At 40.3% G+C, this 26,312-nt stretch overlaps 1 protein-coding gene across 1 annotated transcript; it reads right to left on the bottom strand.

The window, feature by feature from the left end:
• Nucleotides 1–1,253: 1,253 nt before the first annotated feature.
• LOC141770536 (alpha-2-macroglobulin-like) lies at nucleotides 1,254–26,312 on the bottom strand. The gene is made up of 36 exons (XM_074640158.1): nucleotides 26,158–26,312; nucleotides 25,817–25,997; nucleotides 25,471–25,627; nucleotides 24,280–24,332; nucleotides 23,699–23,719; nucleotides 22,759–22,924; nucleotides 22,595–22,679; nucleotides 22,330–22,480; nucleotides 19,840–19,957; nucleotides 19,603–19,712; nucleotides 19,346–19,513; nucleotides 18,434–18,661; nucleotides 18,126–18,189; nucleotides 17,853–17,998; nucleotides 15,774–15,923; nucleotides 14,717–14,857; nucleotides 14,512–14,605; nucleotides 14,244–14,394; nucleotides 13,637–13,862; nucleotides 10,217–10,343; nucleotides 9,915–10,036; nucleotides 9,778–9,829; nucleotides 9,348–9,431; nucleotides 8,989–9,165; nucleotides 8,263–8,338; nucleotides 7,420–7,576; nucleotides 6,911–6,985; nucleotides 6,451–6,613; nucleotides 6,167–6,354; nucleotides 5,162–5,374; nucleotides 3,917–4,035; nucleotides 3,667–3,757; nucleotides 3,478–3,546; nucleotides 3,300–3,405; nucleotides 1,651–1,914; nucleotides 1,254–1,589 (listed from the first exon to the last, which is right to left on the bottom strand). Exons 1-35 carry the CDS (start codon nucleotides 26,241–26,243, stop codon nucleotides 1,859–1,861), a joined length of 4,371 nt encoding a protein of 1,456 aa, XP_074496259.1. The 5' UTR covers nucleotides 26,244–26,312; the 3' UTR covers nucleotides 1,254–1,589; nucleotides 1,651–1,858.

The following is a 26,312-nucleotide window of genomic DNA, read 5'->3' as shown; positions in this document are numbered from 1 at the left end:
TACTCCTTCTACACCCACAACTGTTTGGCAACAAGAGCTTCAAACACTATCGTGAAGTTTGCGGACGACACAGCAGTTGTGGGGTTGATCTCCCATGGCGACGAGACGGCTTACAGGGCGGAGGTGACCACTTTGAAACAGTGGTGTCAGAACAACCACCTCTCCCTGAACATCTCAAAGACCAAGGAGGTCATCGTGGATTACAGGAGGGGGGGGTTGCACTCACCCCCCAGTCACCATCAACGGCACAGCAGTGGAGAGGGTGGACACCTTTAAATACCTGAGTGTCAACATCCATAAGGACTTGACATGGGCCACCCATGCCACCGTTGTAGTCAGGAAGGCCCAGCAGAGACTGTACGCTCTGAGGCGACACAAGACTTTTAGACTTAAACCACAAATCCTCAGGGACTTCTACCGGGGCACCATAGAGAGCCTCCTGACAGGCTGCTTCACCACCTGGTACGGCAACTGCACCAACATGGACCATAATGTGCTGGGAAGGGTGGTGCGCTCGGCCCAACACATCACCGGGTGCGAGCTGCCCGGCCTGCAGGAGCTGTACACCCAGCGGTGCCTCAGGAAGTCCCTGAGGGTCATTAAGGACATCACACACCCCCACAACAGCCTGTTCTCCCTCCTGCCCTCTGGTAGAAGATACAGGACCCCCAGGACTCACACCAGCAGACTGAGGAACAGTTTTTTCCCCCAGGCCATCAGACTTTTAAATATATAATTCATACACCTTCTCACACAAAAATATATCTTATACTGCCATGTTAAACAAAATATGAATCATAGCAGCCGAACGTGTCTGGAGGGGAACTACAGTATAAGTTCAGCATGCAGTTGTTTAGGCTGTACCTGAGTGGAGGAGAAGCCTCCATAATAATTCTGCTGCCCCGTCAGCCATCTAACAAGATCCATTTCCCAGTTTTATAATTGGGTTCTCTGCAACAAAGTCATGTGCACATTATGTTTATTGTTTTCACTCTGTTCTTTCTGCTGCTCGCTTTGTATTCATTTTCATGTTCAGCACTTTGGTCAACTGTGGTTGTTTTTAGACGTGCTGTATAAATAAAGTTTGACTTGACGAGACTCCTCAGAAAGCCATAAGAACACGTGTTTCTTTTTTAACCGTATTTCACCTTCCACACTAAGCTGAACTGCAAACTTCTGGCCTGTGGATGAAACATATACAATAAATAAACAGCAGAAAGATGAACAGTGAAAAAAGGTCAACACAAAAACAGTTTTTTTTTTCACATTACAATTATTTTATTGTCCATCGTGCATGCATTTCACCTCAGACACATACAGTAGTTACACAGCTGCAACGGATTGTGGCAGAATACTAACAAGCAAATACTTGTTAACTGTTTGTGTATGTTTACACAAACAGACGTTGTGTAAAGGTTCATCAAATATATCTGTAATAAAATGCGAGTAATTTTAAATTATACTGGAATCAGTGACGGCGCGAGGACTAACCACACTTCCCTGTTAAACCTGTGAAAGAAATAATGAAAACAACCATTCACTGTGAAGACATTTTACATTAGTTGTAGACCCCCCTCCCACCACCCATCCTCTCCATCCCCTGGTAGCAGAGAGAGTTCAGGGGCAGAGGGGGGGTATAGTCTGCTTCACTCATTGATCCTTTATCTGACTGAGGTTTGTGCAACATAGGATCTACGGCACCGACCACGGCTCGTCATCGATTTATTTCCAAATTGTTGTACATACTTGTGAGAGGGATTCTGAACAATTTAAGACATTATAGGTTTTTGTGGTTGGGGTGAAAATGTTTTTTTGGAAATGACTTTTGTCAGAAACGTTGCAGTGCTTCTTTATGCTATTACATATTGTTACCGGCAGCACAAGGGTAGATGTATTCTGCATCATCCTGGTCACCTGAGAGCAAAGAAAGAAGAAGAGAGATTTAAAAAAATGAGTCAAACTTGCTTCATGTGTTCAACAGTCTATCACATTTAACAAACGTACGACTGGAAATTACTATTCTGATTACGGGTGTCACGATTCTCCAAATCTAAATTAGGTTGTAAAAAACTTGCATGTAGGCTGTAGCCTTTATAGTTTTAACCACGAGTAAACTCATTTCTTGAGTACAGCTGTATTTTCTATGTAACACAGGGAGGTAGGTGGTAGTGGAAAAAAAGTATAATAAATAAATAAAAATAAATCGTCAATCCTGCTTTTGTTATCGATGGTTGAAATCAGAAGTTAACTTCGATTGATTTCCGATTTAGAATCGGAATCGTGACACTCCTAATTCTAATAACTGATCAGGTTGTTGTGCAGCTCTACTACGGAGCAGAGTTCGTCAGTGTGTGGTCTCTGTAAAGGAGGTTTAGGGGCCGTACACATGCTGCGTCTAAAAACTCGCGGAAAACGCCAGCTGTGCCGCTTTCTTTTCTTTCAAATGTGCTTTTGGAGGTTGTGCTCATGGATGTATAAAGATAGCTGGATGCAGCGTTGGAGGCGGATTCCCGTTCATTCCTATGAAAGTAGCTCAGTGGCTCAGCCGCTGTAAAGTACCCTGGATCATTCGGCGATCTTCCGCATCCATTGGGCCCATAGAGCAGGCGCAGTAGCGTTTCCTTTAACCCCGCCTCCCAGCCCTCGCTCCAGCCCTCGTTCTGGGGCTCAGTCACATGACAACTTTTAGGACCTAATGATTTAAAAATGGACTAATCAAGTGGTCCTACTGGGAAGTTGATTTACCTCAAAAAAAGAAATTATCCGTTGAGTTACAGTCGTCTCTTTCCTAATGTAAGTCTATGGGTAAGTCTTTTTGGCCCAATGGTATCACGTGACGGACACTGAAGTTGCAGTACCGCCGTTTGGCCACTACCAAAATTTACTTCAAAGCCTGGCGCTCTTCCTGGGGGCTCAGTTACGCTCCTGTTGCGACCGCTGTTACTAAGCAACCAAAACCTGCGTGCTGCAATGATGATAATGATGAAGTAGCTGTGATTTAGCAGGAAGCCTCACTGACGAAACTAAACACAATCAAAACAAAAATAAATGGATTTCCAGCACCATAAATCCTTCACTGATATTTACAGAATAAAGAAAGAAAATATATCTGCCGGCTGTGATTGGTTGTTCCACGTCACATGACATGCTGTGTGTGCTGCTGCGTTCCAAAAGTTGAACTAAAAAACGAAAAATAGGTCTGTGACGGTGTCGGTCCCGCGTTTGAGCACGCCTGCCGCACGTATACGAAGACAACAATGGATTTGACCATGCAAAAGACGCTTAGAGGACTGATTTACTTGGCTGGTAGTAGTCGTAGATCTTGATCACAGCTGGCTTCAGGTTCTGCACTGGGAGCTCCTGTATGAGGTCTAAACTGTGGTTGATGGGTATATCCTTTATTAACTGTTGGAAGAAACAGATGACAGTTACAAATCTGAAGAGCATCTCTTGTTCCTCACTGTGAATTCCTCTCACCTCCTGTATGTACACCAGAACATGATCGTCCTTTAGTTCAACACGATCCACCAGCAGGGCACCTTTAAGCTGTGAGGAGATGATAATCAGCTGGGTGGTTCCTCAATGAGATGAAAACTTTTCTATTTCTACTAAAGGTGAAAGTTATACTCATATACTATATACTATGTATACTGTATATATACTCACAGCCTTCAAAGACTCTGGTTGTGGGACAAATCCAGAGAGCATTTTGATATCCAGGATCACCATGTTTGTACTGGTCTCCCTTCCAGTATATCTGTAATACAAGTACCACAAAAATGTGACGTTAATTTGCTACCAAGTTGTAAACAATTCTCCCGTCCGTCCATTAACAGTTACTTAGTTAGAGCTGGTAGATGCAGTCAAAAATGTCAGTATTGTTCTGTAACGTGGATCTGCATTGTTGATTGCTTACAGGGACTTCAGCTTCAGAGAGAGTTTCGGTCTTTTGCTGGAGCAGTCGGCCTCTGCCTTGATCTCGACACTGAGAGTGCTGATTTCATGAGGAGTTGGGATGTTATAGCGGAGTGAAATCTGGGAAAGAGGTACACAAGGAAAGTTTAACATTCATAGAAGAATATCAAGTATTTCCTTTGCTCAAATTTGTTCAAGTTTATGACGCATCAGGATTTAAGCCTTGAGAAGTACCATCTTGTTTTCACATGTTAGTTTTATGTTGCTGCGTTTAAGCATCAAACCTGATTGAGCTACCTTTGAATTGGTCATCTTAGATATAGGGTTGATAACTAACTTTCACATGCATTGACCCCATTGGCTGCTGTGCATACTATCAACCAGTAGGCGATTTGAGGGGGGATGTCATCACCCTTGTTAGCAAAATGACCAAAAAGCATGCTCTTTGTTAACCTTCCTAAAGGATTGTGAGGTACATACAGAGAGTGTAGGAGCAGAGGGGTTGTTAGATGAATGTGTTATGTTGCATTCACACCAAGAACAAAGCAAATGTTCGCCTCGCTTTACTCGCGCGTAGTTGTACTGCTAGTATCATTCATGTTCATTCGTGCTAGATGCGCCGGAGAGAAGAAGGAGCTTGTCTCCATAGATACCAACAACTTTTCTTTCCACCGTTTCCGCCATCAACCGTGGAAGGAATAACCACTGTTGCTGCTTTGTAGCTTACATCTTGTGGAAGTCCCAGAAATGTCGGAAACCCAAACGCTGTCATGTCTGGATTCATAACATCACCTGGCGGCGAGCTGTATTCACATACAGGTTCCTTGCACTGTCATTTGCGCCTCATTCACCTCTTTGCATTGACTTTGTATGTAATCGCGTTGCGCAAAAAGTTTGCTTCACTCTTGGTGTAAATGCACCATTAGTCTAGTCTGCCTGACTCATTGACCCTTTATCTGACGGAGGTTTGGACAAGTTAGAAACTACGGCCCCGACCATGGCTCTGAAAGATCAGTAGTCTAGCTGTGCTGTGTATTGATTAACCCATGGCACTGTCCGTGGTACAACCTCTTATTTTTAGATCAAACAAAGTATAATGCAGGTGGAGGTGCAATGGAGGTACGGAACTTCCAAACCTTTTGTATTCCTACTGAGCTGCTAACATTAGGGCATAGTTATATTAGCAGTGTTTGGGATGGTGTATGTATAGCAAAGAGAACCAGGTAAAGCTGCAGTGACCACTGACCTGCATTACAGCACATGCAGTGCCCTTCACCTCCAGGCTGTACTTTCCTGCCGCGTCCTGCAGCAGCTTCTCCTGGTAGAGCAGTTTGTTGTTCTGGTTCACATCAAATGTCATCTCACCACTGGGAGACTGGACTGTCACTGTGCTGGAACCCTCTGGACTGAACACCAGAGTGGAGTAGAGAGTCAGAGCCTGAAGAGCCACCACTGTGTCCTACAACACACAAAAACAAAAATACCAAATACTTTATGTGCTTTAATTTATACAAATGTAAATGTATTGACTTTTGTTTACACATACAACAGCTTTCATATGTAGGAGTTCACTTTTATCAATTTCAGGTTTTAATTGTTGATTTTCATACAGAAATCAATTAAGAAAATTACAATTTCAAACAGGACAGTATGCTCAGTGTATGTGAATCGTAGTTAAAGGGCTATAACACCGCTGTTGTCCTTGGTCAGGTATAATCACTGACACTAAACTGTTGAGGTATGGGCTCATGTCGCTGTCCTTTGAAAACCATGTGTGTCTAATGGGGCTCGATTGATTAAAATATTTAGAAACATTTTTTCTATCTGTTCAAAATGCACCTTAAAGGGAGATTTGTCAAGTATTTAATACTTTTATCAACATGGGACTGGGAAAATTGCTTTATGCAAATGTATGTATGTATTTATTATTGGAAATCAATCAACAACACAAAACAATGACAAATATTGTCCAGAAACCCTCACAGGTACTGCATTTAGCATACCTTTGTTATCGCATTAACTTTGACAGCCCTAATGTCTAACTTATGTGATTTTGAATTTGTCAGATAAGCTGAAGGATTTAGTATTCCTATATACATTTAGAAAATGTTCCTACTTCATAAGTTAATGAAACAGTTTGAATAAGCTGAAAAATGCATTGCACAGACCTTTGTTCATCATATTTGTACCAGATGACAATGCAGTACGTTTAATTCAAAGTCCAGCTTTATGCTGTTTGGGCTGCCCGTACCTGTGTGGAGGAGAAGCCTCCATAGTAGTTCTGCTGGCCCGTCAGCCATCTAACGATGCTGCTGGTGTAGCCCAGGTCTTCAGCTGTAGGAGCGGCGCTGAGTTTGGCCAGCAGCACGTAGGAGCTGATTTCCACAGACAGGGAGGCTGACGTGTCTTTTGCTGTCTGAGACCAGTGGAGGAACCCTCCTAAAAACAGCCATCCACAAGCAGACAAACAGGCACAAGGTGAGCTTCATTCACAGTAATGAAGCCAGAATGATTTCCTTTAGGAGGATGACTCACCGTCTTGTATTGCAACAGTGTCTAGGTGCTTCAGAAGGTGAGCACGGGTCTCCATGTCTCCTGCCAGGGTGAAGACGTACGCCAGCAGAGCTGTAGTGTAGGTGTTGCTGAGGTCACTGGTGGACTCCTTGAGGCAAGACAGGCTCTGGTTCACCACAGGATCCTAGAACAGATTAAAAGCACACATTATAATTACGGCTGTCAATCGATTGAAATATTGAATCGCGATTAATCTCACGATTGTTCACAGTTTATTGGGATTAATCGCAAATGAATCACATTTTTTATCTTTTCAAAATGTACCTTAAAGGGAGATTTGTCAAGTATTTAATAGTTTTATTTCTTACTTGTCAGTGTAAAAATTATTGGTTTGTGTATATGTTGTAAAGTAAATTCTTTCCATCAAGCAATTTACAGTTAAAACAGCATGAGATGTTTGTAGTGAAAGGAGTCTACTCACATCTACGGGCTTCTCCATCTCCAAGAAGGCAGCAGTGATGTAGGCACTGAGGGTCACTTCGTCAGACACACCACCCTGTAGAGAGGAAGCATCATACAGACACACAGATCATCACTGCACCTCCAACACCCAGGGGCCACACTCACAGAAGTCATTTTGAGCAGTTTGCAAATGGTGGCAGTGTCCTGTTTCACAAAGGGTCGTCACTCGGAAACTTGCAAATATATTTGTGAGTCCCACGGGACTCTCGAATAATCCTGCATGAGTCGCCATTATCGCGTTTGTTTTGATAAGAGAAACCTGTTAAAATCAATATGAGGGGGAATTATTTCATGCTGCAAATTGCTGCTTGCATGTCGCCCATTTCGTGAAATGGGCCAGAGGCTGGTATTAGCTACTACTGAGCCATGAATGAAAGTCCTGATGATGCATTTGTGTTTAACTACTGCTGCAGTGAAGATCAACATGTAACCTCATTTTTATAGAAACTCCAGACGGACTTTAATTACCTTCATTCTGTTGTTAAAGAGCTTTCCTGACCGTTCAAAACAGCCATTTTTTCGTTGTTTATCGGTCAGCCAAACCATAGACTCTTCGAGCTTTGCTGGGTCGATGTAAATGAACGACTGCGCTTTGGCAAACGATCTCAGCACGAAAGCAGTCAGCCTGAGGAGGATATTAAAACAAAGTTAGATATTAACTGATGAAATAAGACAAGCGATTAACCATAATGCTTACTACCATTTGCACTCTTAGATGCCATTGGAACTATTTGTATTCTGAAACAATTCAGCCTAAATACATCCGACCTGTTTGATAGTGATAAACAGAAACACATTTAAATTTCAACCACGTTAACACCACTTTGTTTTGCCCTGATATTCAGGTGCTTTGTAATCAGATGTCGCTTTAGCTCGGCTGTCACTCGATATAACTGTCGTCATATTTTCTCAATTTAGTTAGTTTGGGCTTAGCGTCACTTGTCGATGTGGACTGACTCAAATATTTCTCCATGCTCGCCAGCTAGCTAGCTGGCTAATAAGCTAAGCTAAGCAGCAGCAGGAACAGTTTGTTGCGCCCTGAGTGAAGCTAACGTGGGTGGTGGTAATGGACACAATATGCTTGTTTTATTGGTGCAAATGGTCCCCATCTGTAGATATGTACTTTTTAATAATACAGCATGATATTATAATTCATAGCAAATAATTCCGTGGACCCAATGACATGTGACCCCTGGGAGTCCCCGGACCGTACTTTGAGAATCACTGGTATAAAGGGTATGGCTGTACGACGTAGTGAATATTTTACACCATAATTAATCTTAGTAGATGATTGGTCAGTAATGTTCTCACCAAGTGTTTCCTGTTCCTGATCCAAACGTGCTGTAAGCACCATCATAATGCTTGTAGTTCAGCTGTCTCTGGTAGCCTGTATCACAAAAGAAACACGCTTATTAGAGCATTTATGAAACACACATTGTCAGATCTGATTTCATGATTTGAGGTAAATTTCGTAAGTGTGAATGTACAGATTAAAAGAAAAAGAACATTTTGGGTTGGGATGCACCGATCCGATTTTTTCAGTCCCAATACCTGGGCTTTGGGTATCGGCCGATACCGATCTGATACCAGCGTTTAGTTAATAAGCTGTATGCCTCACTGTGTGGATGTGACTGGGATCATTCTGTTATCTGTAAGGTAACTTCAGGCTTGACTTTAACATTGATTTTCTAACTTTGTAAAACAAAATGTGAACAATACATACATAGATATAAATGTATTGAATTGTTATTTATCATTAAAATAATAAATAATGCACCAAAAAGTTGGCAAAAAATCTTCAAAATTATCAGGAATTACAATTCAACTGTAAGCCTTTTTAATGCAGCAACTAATTGGTCAAAACTTAAACAGGAATTAAAATCCCAGTATAAAATGTATATAGTATTTAAACATAGAATTTAATTGAACAGGTTGGCCACATTGTCACCAATATCCAATCCATCTCTTTGAGTCGGTATCGGCCCAAAATGCCTGAGTTTATATTTCAGCTACAATATGAAGTAAACACAGACTCACCGCTGGTCAGGAAGTTGGTAGCCTTTTCCTTGATGGCTGGGGTCAGCTGCCGTGTGTTTTCCAGGTACTGGAGGATGTAGATGTTGGGGGCCAGGAGTGCCATGTTCTGCTCCCCACATCCATACGGCATCTTCAGCAGCCCATCCAGGTTGTTCAGGGCTCGGCCCAGAATGTCACCTGCACAAAAACACTGACTCACTGAGACCGAATACGTAACTAACCTGACCTTTCACCCCTCGTAGGCTGTTTTCAAATTCATCTGCAGGAGGAGGAGAATTTCTCTGTGCTCACCTTAAATCTCAGTTTAACATGTGGAAGTGCAACTAAACACTAAAAAAAACCCAAATGTATAAGTTTACCCAGGACTGATACTGAAGCACGGGTAGATCCAACAATCACGTCTTCAGGGAGTTCTATGTCTATTTCCTCTGTCAACGCCTCTCCTGTGTGCAGACAGAGAACAAACACTCAGCTCAGCACTAAAACAAAGATTTAACGGATGGTTAGTTGGTCATGTACTGAAACAGGTCAGACTGGAAGTAAGATATGCCACAAAATTGGGGATTCTTCCATTAGGTAGATAAAATGTATACAAGTAATGACATTGAAATAATCTGAGACACCTACGCTAAACACAATTAGCATAATCACAATGAAACTAAGTGCTACCTGTAAGTAGTGAATTACATTACTTTTTTGACATGCACTCTACCTCCTCTTAACTTAGAGCATTGGGCTGTCCTTTTTCAAACTGTTTGATGGGCCGTGCCTGGTGTAAAACATACTGACCTTTTGGACAGAGCAGCCAGTTGTAGGTCTTTGTCATCTCAGTTCCTTCAGCCTGAGAGGGATGGAAATTATGTGAGTTCCAGAGTTTCCATCTTGTTAATAGATAAACTTTTGTCATCTTGTTTTAAGGTACCAACCTTTACTATGAGAGATCGTGTGACCACGTCGATACGACCTCTCTCTGGCACGCTCACAATCTCATTGTCACATGATGTGTGGGATGCCACGGCCTCAGCAGTCACTGACACATTCATAACCCCTAAAAAAGATCAATGAACACGGTGTGAGACTTGATTAAGAATCTTTTTTAATTATAAAAGTGTCAAAACAATTTGTCACTGAGGTGGATCTCACTGATTTCATAGAGATGAAAAAGAGTTCCTCCACCTTGGTAGCCTCTAACATTTCCCACCAGTGTGGATGAAAGCATGACTCTCACCTAAGGCTGAGGGGGCCATGGTCCAGCTGAGGGTCTTGCGCTCACTGCCGCACAAACAGGATGTGTACAGGTCACCAGAGAGGGGGGTGAGGGTGTAATCTAAGGATGGGGCTGGAGACACATTGACCTGTTCAAGAAAGACCACAATATATTTAAAAACTGGAGTTTTATGGCAAAAATGCAAACAACCGTTCAAACTGCAGCACAGTGCTGCACCATTTTGACCTTTCAAAGGTGCATCTTGCAAATGTTTTTGTACCAAATAACAGCAGACATCAAATGATCAAGTAGTTTGAAAACTGACCTAGTTAAGAAAATTAGGATTATTCCAAATATTTACAAGAACCTTGGTAAGTCTGTCATCATGAGTGAGTTGACAGGATTCGCAAGAGATACTGTACATGGGTAAAGTTCACCAGTAATCAACTCCAGGTTTCAACCAAGGGGCAACCGCTGGGTCTAAAAAATTTAAGCCAGTGCAGAAGTGCCTTAAACATGCATTATTTCCAATGGCCAGCAGGGGGCGACTCCACTGGTTGCAAAAAGGAGTCTGATTGTATAAAAGTCTATGAGAAAAGGACCCTACTTCTCACTTGATTAATTACCTCCGTAAACATTTTCTTAATGAGTTCATACTCTCATAATTAAATAGCTGATAAACTAGTGTATGCTTCGGGCGGGGCTACCTTGTGATTGACAGGTCGCTACCACAACATTGCTCAGAGTTCGGGTTGTACTAAAAGACACTGTACAGAGTTGGCTCTTTTCAAGCAAGTATATTACAAACAAGTCAGATTTTTTCTAGTTAAAATTTGCTTCTTAATTGGCATTAATATCACAGTTAACATGAACTACAGATGCTAGCTAGCATGGTTAGCAACGGTACCTGGCCCTGCCGGGCCCTGATGCTAGAGTGGACGCTTACCCGATTCTGCACGTGCTTCCTATGTGCTTCCTACCCCTAATCAATAGGCTTTCCTATCCTTTGGACCATCCGTTCCAGTATTTACCCCCAGCTCTACCCTCTCATCCAAATATGGTCACTTCTGGTTCCAAAAAACCAAGATGGCGACGGCCAAAATGCCAATCTTGAAGCTTCAAACCATTCAAAAGGGTAGCCCACAAACCAGTGGGTGACGTCACAGTGACTGCGTCCACTTCTTATATTCAGTCTATGATTTCAACAAGGCTTTAAAAGTCTCTTTGATTCCACCTTGAAAAGGTAGTGGGTAAAGTCATTATCTATTCAAATCAGTTTGATGAGAAACGACTAAGTAAAATAAATTTGGATTCACTGGGGTCATACATGTATAAAAGGAGATCATCAGCATAAAAGAACAATTTATGAGGGAATCATCTGTGTTTATCTCTTCAGTCTTCTTGTCCAGTCTCAAATATGTAGAACTAATGACATTCCCATCAGTCATTTGTGTTCAATGCTACTTAGCACATGATAGTATCTTAACACACAAAACTAATGCAGCATTTTCACTGCATGGTACGGCACAGCTCTACTCAGCTTGACTCGCTCTTTTTTGGTCTTCCATTAGCAAAAGTGGATATTACCTGGTCCTTTTTTTAACCTTCCTCTTGTGTTAGGGTCGGCACCGACCCGTTTTAGGTTTTAAATGCATAAAAGAACCACATAAATTTTGTTTATTGCATCAAGGCTTTTTGACTTTGTCAGGAACCTCTATTTCATCAAAATAAAACAAAAACATTTTTTTTCACTAAATTATAAAATGCTCTGGTTGAAATTATGACCTTTGTGTTGTTAGGGTCGGTTTCGACCCAGTTATAAAAATAAGATTATAAAGCAATAATTAGAGCCAAAACTGAAATCATAAGTGCACTGTCAGCCAACACACTGACAGCCAGCTTGATGAGGAATACCTGGATGCTTATATTGGTGTTGTTCTTATTGCTGGAGTGCACAGATCCTGCAATGAGGCCACTGATAGTCTCTGGGACGCATCGACAGGCAGAAATATTTTCCGGGCAACAATGTCACTTCAGACCTTTCAAATGATATCAAGAGTCCTCAGATTTGACAACAGAGATACCAGAGCAAGATCTGACAAGCTTGCCCCCATCAGGGATGTCTGGGACAGATGGGTGCAGCTCCTTCCACTGAGAGTGGATGAACGTCTTGTCCCTTTCCGAGGAAAATGCCCCTTCCGGCAATACATACCCAGTAAGCCAGGGAAGTACGGCATAAAAATCTGGGCAGCCTGTGATGCAAAAACCAGCTATGCCTGGAATCTACAGATTTACACAGGCAAAGCTGCGAGTGGCATTCCTGAGAAAAACCAAGGAAAACGTGTGGTCCTCGATATGACTACTGGACTGCAGGGTCACAATATCACTTGTGATAATTTCTTTACCAGCTATGACCTTGGACAAGAACTTCTCAGGAGGAAACTTACCATGGTGGGCACAGTGAAGAAAAATAAACCTGAGCTGCCCGCTGAAATCTTGCAGGTGAAGGACAGGGCTCCACTTTCCTCAAAGTTTGCTTTTACAGACACCACCACTGTTGTCTCATATTGTCCAAAAAAAAAGAGATGTGTTCTAATACCCCTTAGTAATAGTCAGGTAACACAACAACCTTTTATTTATTTACATGATTCTCTTGAGGTTCATTTTACCATTTTTTTAATTGAAATCGAGGGGTATACTGACAAAGAAAAGGCCCAGAGGCCCACACCAAAAATATTAAAACCAATATTTTCATGGATAAGGAAGCCTAACAAGGTAACCAAGAGATGAGAAACAAATTGGATGATAAATAATTGTTTTTAGTGTATTTTACAGCTGATTTAAGACATGGGTCAAAACCGACCCGTTAACATAAGAGATGGTAACAGAAAGCTAACACAGGAGGAAGGTTAATACCACCTCGGTCGAGGTTCCAAGTGAGCTGAGCTGATACTAGAAGGTGGAGTTAAAACACTGCAGACCGCTGATTGGTCAGAGAGAATCATCACTTGTGCCACACGGGACATCTTGCACAAACTCGCCATTTTTAAATAGCCAAGCTACCGTCAATAGCGACCGCAATTTTTGTAATCATTCAACCCAGATTTTAAAAATTGGCAGCTTGCAAAACTACGGCATACACTTGAAGAAGTGCAGACTTTCCTCTGTCTGGTTGCCGATGAAATGATTTAGCGAGTGTCGCGTTGAAGATGATGTCACGGCAGTTTTAGAATTCCGCCTAAACTGAGGGGGTACTCTTCACAGTAGAAAACAAAATACAGAAAAGGACCTGGAGCCAAAAGTGAGTTGAGTCGAGTCAAGCTGAACCATGCAGTGGAAATGAGGCACAAGAGGGTGAATATGGTAAACATTACACCTGCTAAACATCAGCTTGTTAGCATGCTGATATTAGCATTTAGGTGATGTGAAAACATTCATTACCATGATACAGCTGGTCAGGTAGTTGAAGATGGTTGCCTTCAGTTCAAAGTGCTCTCCTCGGATGATGGAGTAGGGAAGGCTGAGCTCGATGAAGAAGGGCTGGAAGACGGTGATCTCTTTTCGAGGAGCCAAGCCAAAACCCCGAGAGGACAGACAGAAAGCCTCCGTCTCCCAGGTGGTGATGGTGTCTGGGACAGTGAGGGACACATCCTTTGTTCCAGAATCTCTGAATCAGTAGATACACAGAGACATGAAATTGCTTCATAAGATGCATTCTTGAGATCTCAGAAAGTCAGAAACTCAAAGAAATTAGTAATACAGGGTTCCATGTTGCTTAAGAATTTCTGGCAATATTCTTAATAATTAAATCAGTTTCCTAAGCATCACAAACATCCTTAAATTACTCTTTAAGCCATGAGGTTAAATAAAAAATAAAAAAAAGTCTAGAGGAGAAGTTTCAGTAAATTATTTTCATGCCATTCATGTGTACAGGGGGACAGCAGGAAGTCAGAGAGAAGGACTCTAGTGCACATTCTCTTTGGGCCCAAAAATGCACTCAAATACACTCATTTCATGACCATCAAAATCCTTCGTGGCAAAAACTCACCCAACTTCCACCAGGTCCCATATCCAGGTCTCGGGGAAGAAAGTGCGGACGGTCTCTATTGGTGAAGGAGCAGAATAGCCACCTCCACTAGAACCGAGCTGTACCTGCCTCATGGCTACCATAGGAACATCGTAATTTATATACATAGTATCTGAAAATAAAGCAAAATGTTCCATCAGAAGCAGAGGAAAGCAATTACACAGTGATCTGTTCTAATGCTGGTAAATATTTAGCATGTGTCACTTGATAGAGCAAAAAAATTAGTCACCATAGCTGTAGCCCTGGTGGTATTCTCTTCCTTTGAACTTGAGGCATGTAGGCACTCTGATAACCAAGTTTGTTGCCATCTTCATCCCTACGTTCTAGATGATAGAACAACATACAGGCATCACTGAAACATTGATTAAATGTGCAACAACAAAATATATTAGTATATTCTTTATATTGTACATTCATTTATGTTCAGGAAGTACCTGGAAAACCGTAAAAGCATCATGGCTATCATCGGGATTTGGCAAAATGTATCTTCTCGGTCTCACATGCAAGCATTCTACAGGATCTTGAGCGGCATATGGAATGAAGGATGCTTTTCTGACAGGCAACAAGTCAAATATCTGAAAAGAAAAGTGTGGTTCAAAGCTATAAAGTGACAAATGTTTGAAACGTGGATGTAAAGTACATTTGTCAAAATAGTGCCTTGATGTGGGTCAATAGTGGCCTACTACACCCATTAGTAGGTTTTATCATCTATTCACATGCTAGATCACTGAAAGAAGTTATAAAAGAACACAACAGCGGCATCTAGCGACCGTAGTAATTATGACAGGATCAGAGGCGGAAGCCAGGCACTGTAGTATAGACAGTGTGAAACTCCACAAGGGGTGGATGTCGGGGATGATGGATGGGAAACAAAACACAGTGTTTTCACCTAGGAGACTGGAGTTCGCATCACGTGTGAAACCAACAATGTGTAGTTGTGTTCGTGTTCGTAGTTATTTTAACTCAAAACACAATGTTTTTCACTAAACTTAAGCCTAAATCTAAAGAAGTTGTTTTTTGTTGCCTAAACCTAAAGAAGTTGTTTTTTTTGCCTAAACTTAAAGAAGTTGTATTTTGTTGCCTAAACCTAAAGAAGTTTTTTTTTTTCCTAAACCTAAAGAAGTTTTTATTTTTTCCTTCATTCAGTTTTACAACGTGTTCGAACGTGTCTTTTAAGTTTCACTTTCACAACATAGTAGGTGGAGTAGGCCCCTAATGACCCACATCTATGGTGCTTATAGCGACTGATAACGCCTGTTTAATGGCCTGATAACGCCTGTTTAATGGCCTGATAACAGTCTAATCGGGTGCAGCGATACACCTCACATATGTGAGGGAGAAAAGGAAGAAAGAATGAACATGACACAAGGAAATAGCAGCAGAGTAAAAACTGTAACCTCTGCATGACTGATGATGTTAATTGTGCAAAAGATTATGTAGAGGGAACATTAATGATGTATGCATCTATTTGTGGTTGATTCCAGCAGTTACCTTGTCTGCATCCAGAGTCTTCCCTGGCTCCTTGATGAGGACGCTCTGGTCGACAGCGCTCACCCCACAGAGAGAGTCTGGCTGGGCCGTCACACGCAGGGTGGTCTCCTCTCCAGGGACAGCTGAGGACGGAGAAAACTCCAGCGACACCTGACACACACAGAAAAGACACATCCCACCATCTGGACTTTAGTGGTAAAACCCAATGATCTTTTTAACCTCACACAAATGTGTACTTTAGTCTAAAAAACATCTCCCTGATTGATTTTTAATCATAGGGCCCTTTTAACCCTCTGAGACCCGACTTTCGCGTCTTTCAGAGGCTGTAGGAGGTTCAGTTTTATAGCTAGAGTGAAGATACAGATATCATATGAAAGTAGAAAACCTAAGGAATAATGCTGCACAGTTAGGCTAAATTTTGGGGAGGAAAAACTGCCATGGTGATTTTCAAAGGGGTTCACTTGACTTTTGACCTCAAGATATGTGAATGAAAATGGCTTCTATGGGTACCCACAAGTCTCCCCTTTACAGACATGCCCACTTTATGATACTCACATGCAGGTTTTTGCATGCAGTATAAATGTTTTATTTTCTTCTATTCTAAAATGGTGTATTTAAATATTTCTGCATACTGGGGTCCCTAAACAGTCTTGGAATTATATAACTTGGGTATCACTGTAAAGCTGAGACTCTTGTTGATTCAATGAGCTCAACTGTATTCATGTGTGATGATGTTAGTCCCCATAGTGGCCATTTCATTGTAGTGAGATCATTTTTTTAACTTGGACATCACTGTATAAAATGACCTGTGGTGACCTCTAGGATAATCACAACCTCATGAAACTTTACAGCCACAAACTAAAGACCTAGACCATTCAGAGGATAGATGGCTGTCCCAGCTAGATTGACAATAAGGGGGTTTCTGAGCAGTTTCCAGAACAGCAGTGCTCGCCATCCAATCGCAGAAAAATGCAATTTTTGCAGAAATCTCCAAATGTCAAAGGTTTTTGATACCAAATCACAGCATGGCTTTTTCTGTCTTAATGTGGTATTTTGGAGGGATTATTCCTAATTTGTATGAATTCTTGATTGGTAAAAATTTAGCACCAAATCTGTGTAACAAATGGTATCAACCCAAAATTTGCTGCAACAACTTATGAGACATAATAGAGCATGTGAATGGAAGTCATGTACTTCTATCATAATGTTCTAAGCCCTTACTTTATACTTTCAAAATGTATTTTAATTAATTAATTAATAAATTAATTAAATTGTGTTTATTTCGTATTGATGACTAGAACAATTTGACACACAGTGCTGCATCTCAAATTAATCTTCAGGTTCCCAGCTTTCAGATGATGTACACCACTTCTATGTGACATCTACTGCTGACCTGCTATCTCCCCTTAAAGACTCCATTTACCCCCCTAAAAAAGACAAAGAAAATGGTCTATTGTGGGTCTCAGAGGGTTAATGAAATGAATTGAAACAGATATCTGCATATGAATGCATAATCCGCGGACTACGGACAAGCGTTCTGGTTTCCGTTTGTAGTCCGAGTAGTATTGACCAGTCACTTCACGTTTGAGTGGGTTCTGTTTGAATGCAGGTAAACAGTCCGTGTGAAGAGTAAAAGAGATGGAACGCATTGGCCCAAATGCAATCTCAGAAATGACCAGCTATTGTCTGACAATGATGTAGCTTTTTATTAGCTAAAAAATAAACCATTAACTGAGTGTAAACTGGCTAATTGTGAAACAATCCGGACGTAGACGTCGTCTCTCAACTCTATTCTCACGTCTCAAGTTGCTAATCAGACTGTAATTAATGAGCAGCACACGGAAAAGAAAGTCTTAGCCCAGATATCGGTTATTTTCACCAGAACCCCCACAATATTGGCTGTTGCCCCTAAAAGTTTATCTAAGTTTATTTAAGTATTTAAGTAAATAGATAACAACTGGCAGATCTTTTGTTTTGACACAGGGCTACATATTGTGATGTTTTGTAACACAGCTAATACACACTTTGATTCGACAACTACGTCTGATGAGAACAGTCACACCTTCTCCTCATGCTGACCTTGTGAGCAAAGCATTTCTCAACGGAGAAGTCGGCACTGTGGGCGATCACAGTCTCACTGGGGAGGATGGCGTATGCCACAATCTGGACGTCTGGTGCCATGTCCGGAGACACTGCCAGCTTAAAGGACACATAGCCCTCATTCACTGAAACAACAAACCAACTGTTATGAACGACAGTCACCTCTCACATTACCTCCATAGGTCATTAAAACAGAATTATTTGGCCATGCTAATTTAATGGGTCATTTTTAAGACATCAAACTTTGCTCACCTGACTTATCCTGCACTTCAACCTGCTGAACTCCTTGCATGACAATAGCTCCTCTGGATAAGACCTGGAGAATTTGAGAGAAAATGACACAAAGAATGAGTAAAATTTCCTTTAACAGCAGATTACAACACTGTCTGCTGTTCTGGTGTGTGGTTATTTATCATGTTATTAAAGTCCAGGTAAAGCAAAAATAAATATGTGTTCTGAGTTTGACAGAAAAATGTGTTATTAACCACCCAGACAAATTTGAATGATTAAATTTGTCTCTGAAAGAGAACTGGTGACAAGGCGAGATGATGTTCACTCACCAAATACATCATATCCACAGAGCCCTGGGCCTCTCCAACTACAGTGTAGTGGATGGAGATGTCTTCTTCTTTGTCACAGGCAAGTGGGTTATCCTTCTTCTTCACGTCCAGAGAGCTGACTGTTTTAGTATCAGGAGAAGACAGTTGGGCCATCGACACTGTGTGATCTCCAGTCTCATAGTATGGCGTTCTGTCAGGAATGTAGCTCAATGTCGGAGAGATGCTCACCTAGATGGCAGAAAAGAAACACTATAAATGAGCTCATGGTTGTTGAGGTAGAAGCAAGCTTTGGTTCTTACAGCCAAAGCAAATGTTTAGGTTTAGAAGTAGTAAACTCTTCCAAGTCTCAAGTCACTGTGTTTGTGACGTAAGGGTGACTCAAGTCCAAGTTGCAGACTCGAGTCCCTATCTCTGCTAAAACGTGGGCTACAAATATATAGAAGTATATTTGCAGTATAAAAACTATGAAACTACTAGTTTACTGAAAGTATACTTTAAAGTGCACTTTCATAAACTATAAAGTGGGATACAAGTATACAACTAAACTATCTGTATATTTATATTATAGTTGCAGTACAAAATAAGACTTGAGTGTAAACTATTTATGTACTCAAAGTTTACTATTCTTATACTTAAAGTATACTTAAAAGTATACTTGTATAAACTAAAAAGTGAGCCAATTTAGTCCCAAGAAGTATTAAAGTAGTACATTTACAAGTTACAAGTATAAACTTGAAGTATACTTCTTTTTCATAAGGGGCCACTTGCTACGATGGTGACACCTTGGTCAATTGCAGCATATTGAGAAACCATTTTAGGTTTCAGTTCTTGGACTGGTTGTCATCTTAATGAAAGGGTTACGATGTGACTAACAAATGTTGAATTACAGATATCAGTTCTAGTCTTACTTACGTGGAGGTTGATGTCCCCTTTAAAGTCAGCTGTGCTCAATGAGAAAGTGGCGACACCATCGCTATCAGTTGTGAGATTCTGCAGCAGACGTGCTGACCACCTTTCACCCTCAAACAGGTGCACCGGCATGCCAGGAATGGGCGTATTATTGTAATAAACTGCTTTAATCTGTTGGAAGCACAACGGTGTATCACTGAGAATGCACATTGCTTTGTGTATAGAACCACACTGAAGGAGTGACGTTAACATGCACTTACTTTTCCCTCCACATCGGATCCTTGGTGATAAATCTTGGGTGTGTCAATGAAGGACAGCTTTCCAATAACATATGAAATCTTTATGTTCTTCTCTTGTGGGCGTGTAATACCTGTACAAGAAGCATCCATGTCACAACTACAGTATGTGTATGACACATTGTTATAATACATGGCATTGGAATTGTCTTGGTATAATATTATTTTTAAAAATATAAAGATAATATGAAATAGACTTGCCTGTGCCCTCCTCTTCCACTTCGGCTCTGACTTCCAGTGTATCTATCAACGCCTTTTGCGCCATTTTTGTGAAAGTTGACATCATGAATATAAAAGTGGCACAGCCTTTCTTGTCCGCCTAAAAAAACACAATGAAATAAAATGAAATACATTAACACATTAACTTTAAAACTAACATTACCTTTTCACACATTACTACTGTAGCTTGAAGTTATTATTTAGCTAATGTTTGCTGCTGCCTGAGGGAGAGTGTCAAACTACTGTTTATAGTAGAATATAGTATATAGCTCAGTACAGTTCTTAACTCATAATGGAATTGCTCTGCTACTTATCTTAAAATATGATGTGAAGATGACCCCAGTCTTGAATGGCAATGATAACCCAAACAATTCACAAGTTGCCTCATACGCTCCAGTATTTCATTATTATTTATGGAGCATTGCTGTATGGATCAGGAAGCATGCCATCTTTGGCTATCAAAGACCATCTTTGAACTGAGACAGAGGTTATATTCTGTCTTTGTATGTTATTTTGTGACTATGTGTAAAGTTCCCTTCTTTAAGTTCTGTACTTTAACTGAGCAGCAGCTTCATCTGCTGGTGAAGACTGTGAGATGCAGTTGAAGCTCCCAAAAAAGCCAGTAAGCTTGATTTAAATTTGTTTTATGTCAAACTACTATTTCCATGGTCAAAAATGAACTTTTATGCTCCTCCATTTGTACATTAGACTGAAAAGATAGATAGGGTATCCAGACATCACAAAATATTATGAGCGATTGTTCCAATCCCGAATCCTATCCTGTTTGTCCCGAAGATTAAACTAAACCCGAGTTTTGATTAGTTAATAAGTCTAATAAAACATTGAAAACATGTTGTTGTGAAAGATTATTTTGGCGTTGCCCACACAGTGTTGTCTGTAGCCCACATGAATTATAGCTGTTGTAGTTTTTTGCTAGCTGTGTACAGTAGTGCCACAAATTGATAAACAACTATGAAAGACAACACGTTACTGCAGGTACCAGGAGGAGTGGGGAGGGAAATACTCGTGGATCATTGCTGCCTTACAAGATCCAAACAAAACATTTTGCAAAGTCTGTAGGAAAGAATACTACTATTATTATTACTACTGTTCGTTAGGGATGGGCGGATCGATACTGTGGTATCGATACTTTGTTTCTCACAAGCTACTCATTTGGTATTGATTCCTTAAAAAGTATCGATGATACAATTATAGAAATTAGGGCTGTCAACGTTAACGCGATAACGCAAATTAATTTTAACACCACAAATTTTTTTAATGCATTAATGCATCTTGCAATTTGTAGGTTGCAGCGGGCTCAGTTTTAAAGAGTGAAGATACTGACATCATATGAAACTAGAAAACCTAAGGAACCTCTGGAAGGAGGCTAAATAACCCTCCAAACAAAGGGGTCCCTTGACCTCTGACCTCAACATATGTGAATGAAAATGGGTTCTATGGGTACCCACGAGTCTCCCCTTTACAGACATGCCCACTTTATGATAATCACATGCAGTTTGGGGCAAGTCATAGCCAAGTCAGCACACTGACACACTGACAGCTGTTGTTGCTTGTTGGGCTGCAGTTTGCCATGTTATGATTTGAGCATATTTTTTATGCTAAATAATAAAGCAAATTAATATATACCTTAATTTGCATAAAGCATATTTTCCCACTCCCATGTTGATAAGAGTATTAAATACTTGACAAATCTCACTTTCAGGTACATTTTGAACAGATAAAAAATGTTTGATTGATTTGCAATTAAATATTTGAATTGATTGACAGCCCTAATATAAATACAAACGTGGGTGGCTACAACACTTTCAAACGTTTTCACTACTTTTGTATAACATTTGTGCCAAAACAGCCCTGAAATATTTAGCTGGCCAGTGTCACATGACTGTGGAAACCAATGTGACATCAGAATCTAGCGTACAGCGGCGTACAGTCGCAAACTTCTACATCAAACATGTGAGAGAATGGCAGAAAGGAAATGTAGTGTGGCTCATTAATTAATTATAGTATTTCTGTAAAATACTGGACTCTTTTTTTACACTTAATGGCACAAACATTTTTATTTAATTGTACTCATAATTATGTTTTATTGGTATCAGTATTGGTATCGGTAAAGATATCGTTAAAAATTTAACAAAAAGTATCGGTATCGTATCGACTTAAAAAAGTTTGGTATCGCCTGTCCCTACGGTTCGTTGACTCTGAATGTAATGTACTGGAGGCCACGCCCGTTGTGGCCACGTGACCACGCCCGGCTCCAACTCCCCTGTCCCGAATCTCACCCATTCTCATCTGGTCACCCTAAAGATAGATGACAATATATCTAATCTAATGTAGTGTTAAATGTGCACGGTATGTTCCAGTATACATCCATTCTGTAGGAGAATATGTAAGGTCTACATTTATATGCATCTTCTTTCAGCAGATACAAGACTGTCATTATAGCAACTGTACCTGCTTGGTCTCCTCGTAGCATGGGGGAGTAATACCGAAGATTCCACCCAGATCATCAGGGTTGATTAGATCTACTCTACTCACGTAGCTACTAAGAGGTCGGCACACCTTCATTTTAACACTGCCTGGTACAGGCTGTCCGTATGTATACCTATTAGATAGACATAGAAAAAAACAGCGTAGTTGAAAAGGAGCCATTCACTCTCCAATCTGGACCCATTTTAGATTATTTAAGAGTGTAATGAGCGAAAGAGCTTTTACTTACGTTGCACATACTTCAGCTTTGATTTCTTCCTGATCAATACTTACTTCATCGGTTACATCTAGTTTTACGTCAAATTTAGGCAAAACTGGGGACAAAATATAATTATTAGCATTCTTGCTTCATTACAAATGGATTGAAACGCAAGGTAAAATAAAAGAACTTACCATATTTCTCTACCTTGAAGCTGTGATGTCTTTTAGTTGACCCAATCGACACAGTAACTTTGTAGGTTCCTTCACGGGCCTCGGAGTTCAAGGCGTAAGAAAGCTGCAGTATCTTACTGTTGGATGTTTCATTCAACCACTGTCCAATCCGGTTTTTGTTAGCATCCTAATGAATAAAATAAATGAGAAGAGCATGTATTCATGACAAAAATAGGAAACTCATGTGAATACATGGAGAGCATGTTGATTGTTTCTTTTTCTTATACTTGTTGACTCTCATTGTGAAAAGCATCATGTGTACTTTTGAATAAGCTTGAAGCGAACACTTTCATAACATACTATTTGAAACTACTCTCAAACAGATTCTGATCAATGTATTGAAAGGCTAATATTTTAAAAATAATAATAATTTTGCAGTTTCTACAATCTTAACTTATTAGCTTTTATAACAACAACAACAACAACAAAACCGAGCAAACTCCATCTACTGATGAAGACAGTTAGTATCTCCAGAAAATGCTTGTAAGTCGAGCTTGATTTAAGATTTTTGTCAAACTACATTAATAACTTGATTTAAGTAGGTTAAGGGAAAAATAAGAAAACAAATGCAGAATGTAAAACATGATTTTTGACTTAAGATGTTTTGTTTCCAAGGTCAATATTTACTTTTTACACTTTATACTTACTGTCATCATTCAGAAATGCCCTGTTCAAGTTGTTCAGTGTAAAATATCCTGCCACAGTACCTACTGTATATTTATCACTCACAACTTGATATCAGAATCAAACATTTCGTGGCACATGGAAGTATACTAAGTATACTTAAATTAAGTGAACTTCCGTGCACTTTTTTTTTAGCTAAGGAGCACATGAAAGTATATTAAGTATACTTAAATTAAGTGAAGTGTCCAAGTGTGGATATTTTTATTATTAGTCTTACCTCAATTTCGATGATATTGTACTGCAAAAAAGAAAGAGAGGGAGATTTATTAAAGGGCAAGCTGGTTTATATTGCTCTCGTCATACAGTGTGCTAATGAGTTCAGTTTAAGGTGATTCACTGCACGTCATTTTTCATTAAGAAATCACTGACTCAATGGTGATGAGCAGGCAGTGCTCTGATGTTTTACAATCTACAGGTATTTACTGCAGAGGCCAACACAAACTTCAGCTCTTGTATTGATGATTTGAAAATATGAAACATGTGACATACATTAACATAAAAAGTATTGTCTTCAGAGTATGTCATTCAGAAAAAACATACACAGTTCTATTTAATCTTTAGTATATTTCCACTGTTATTACCAATTCAAATGAGATTATGTGCGACAACATGTTGCAAAATGAGAAACTAGTGTTAGGGGTTGATGGATTTATCACTGGGTAAACAAACATGTTGGAAGACCTTCAGCGCAGTACAGGCAGGTTTACCTAAAGGGGCTGTGGTTGTACTATTGAGCCAGAGCTTCACTGTGGTTCATGACTGAGATCTAAAGAAAGGAGAGACTGTTCAAACACTCACCAGCTGACTGGCAGGTCTCATCTTAGTGTCCAGTGTGATGACTCTGAAATGCACTGGGAGAAATGCAGAGAGACTTCATGAAGCTTTTACAGCTCTTCTACAGCAGAGGTAAACATCCTCACAGGCTAGTGAAACTGATCTTCTGACAACTCAGACATTACATCATTACTATCAAATTTACAAGTTAGGAAAGGTTAGAAAAATAGATAATTTACTAATGGCATTTACATTATAGCCCCTGTTGTCAGCCATAAACTGCAGTCAACGTCACCGTGTCACAGGGGTCACAGGGGTCACAGGATGTGTTTACTGATTTACTGCGGGTACTTTCTGGCCGCACCGCGCCGCTAAAAGTTCAACGTTTTCCAACTTTTAGTTTGGCTGCACTTCGCTGCAGAATCAAAAGGCCGCAGCTCGCTGAACTCTGAAGCGGCCGCTACAGCTTTTCATAGATTTTGCACGGCAGCTTGCCGCAGGCCGCACTTTGGTGCTGCTTTTAAGGTGAGATAGCTCACATGTTTTTAATGAATATTGTAAATGTTTGACATTGATATCCATAATGGAGGGACTTCTGTGCTCCTAACTGGTGCAGCAGGAAAACAGCAGAAATTTCATATATGCCAACATAACTTTTTTCATATGTTAACGTAACTTTTTTCACATAAACTAATGTTAATTTTTCAGATATGCTAACCTAACTTTTTTTCATGTAATCTAATGTTTTTTTTTCATATATACTTATTCATATAGCCTAAGCTAGTGTTACTTTTTAGTACTATTGCGAACAGAACTTTTTCCTATAAGCTAAAGTTACTTTTTCATATATGCTAACAATAGTATTTCACGCTAACATGTTGTTTCTGGGCTTCTGTGAATTTAACACGTACTGCCTGTTGACATTTTGGGGCACACACACAAAATTAATTTCTCTTTACCCGCGAGAGTTATTGTCGAAATGGGACATTAAGTAAAACGTTTCAGGAAAGCAAGGATGAATGCTGCATACACATTTACCTCCAAACAAGCAAGGTGCTTTATTTTTACATCCTAAAAATGTTCATATATAAGTTGTGATGACATTGTGCAAATCAATTTTCTACCCTGTGCTGCATGCACATCTGTAATTATTTGTAAAGGGGAACTATGGTGCCATATTGTGTACAACATCATAGATCATCAGTTCGTGGTTACCTGTTTGTCCAGGGAGGTAGATTGGTTTATCTGTTTGGACGAATGTCATTGGTTGATAGACATTGATCTGGACTTTCCTGACTTCTTTTGAGTAAAATGTGTCGCCTTTTACCTCCACCTCGAAATTATGCACTGCTCCATTCTTCACTAACGGAACCTGTGACAGAAAGATATTTTATAGACACCAAGAGAGCCATTGCCTTACTGAAAATAACACTTTATTATTTTATACCGTGTACTTTGTGTTACAAATCTGTGTGTCTTACTCTATGTGTGAGTTTTGTATTAAAACATGTTCAAAGAATGTTGTGTAAATGAGCAAATGAATCAAATCTGGAGAGCTGACCTGAAACTGAAGGCAGGCATGGAAGTCTTCACTGGACGACTGCTTGAGGAGGGTTGTATTCGCCTCTTGGGACATCAGAGTGACGGTCATGACCAGAGTCTCGTTGGGATGCAGGAGACTCGCACAGAATTTGGTCTCAGCTCCAGCTTCAAGAACCGCAGGAATGGCTACCATGTACTGCCTACAGCCACAGAAACATACACACAGTAGATCTCACTGGATCTGGCATGGACGAAACTCCAACACAGAAGATTATGCAGCAAAAACAATCATTACCCGAGATTTATATTCATTCAATCACACGCCATTATTATTTGTTTGGACAGTACAAGTAAACTTACGGTCCTGTCACTGCTTCCCCCACACACATCCAGCTGAAGAAGACACACAGGGTCCATGTCCACATCTGAAGCCCAGGACGACCCATGACTAATCGAGATGATCCTGAGTGGAACTATCCAGAGTCAGCATCTCATAAATCGCCTCTGATAGAGAA

This window comes from Sebastes fasciatus, chromosome 7, assembly GCF_043250625.1.
Source record: "Sebastes fasciatus isolate fSebFas1 chromosome 7, fSebFas1.pri, whole genome shotgun sequence".
Taxonomy (NCBI): Eukaryota; Metazoa; Chordata; class Actinopteri; order Perciformes; family Sebastidae; genus Sebastes; species Sebastes fasciatus.
This window is presented reverse-complemented; position numbering and strand designations above follow the sequence as displayed.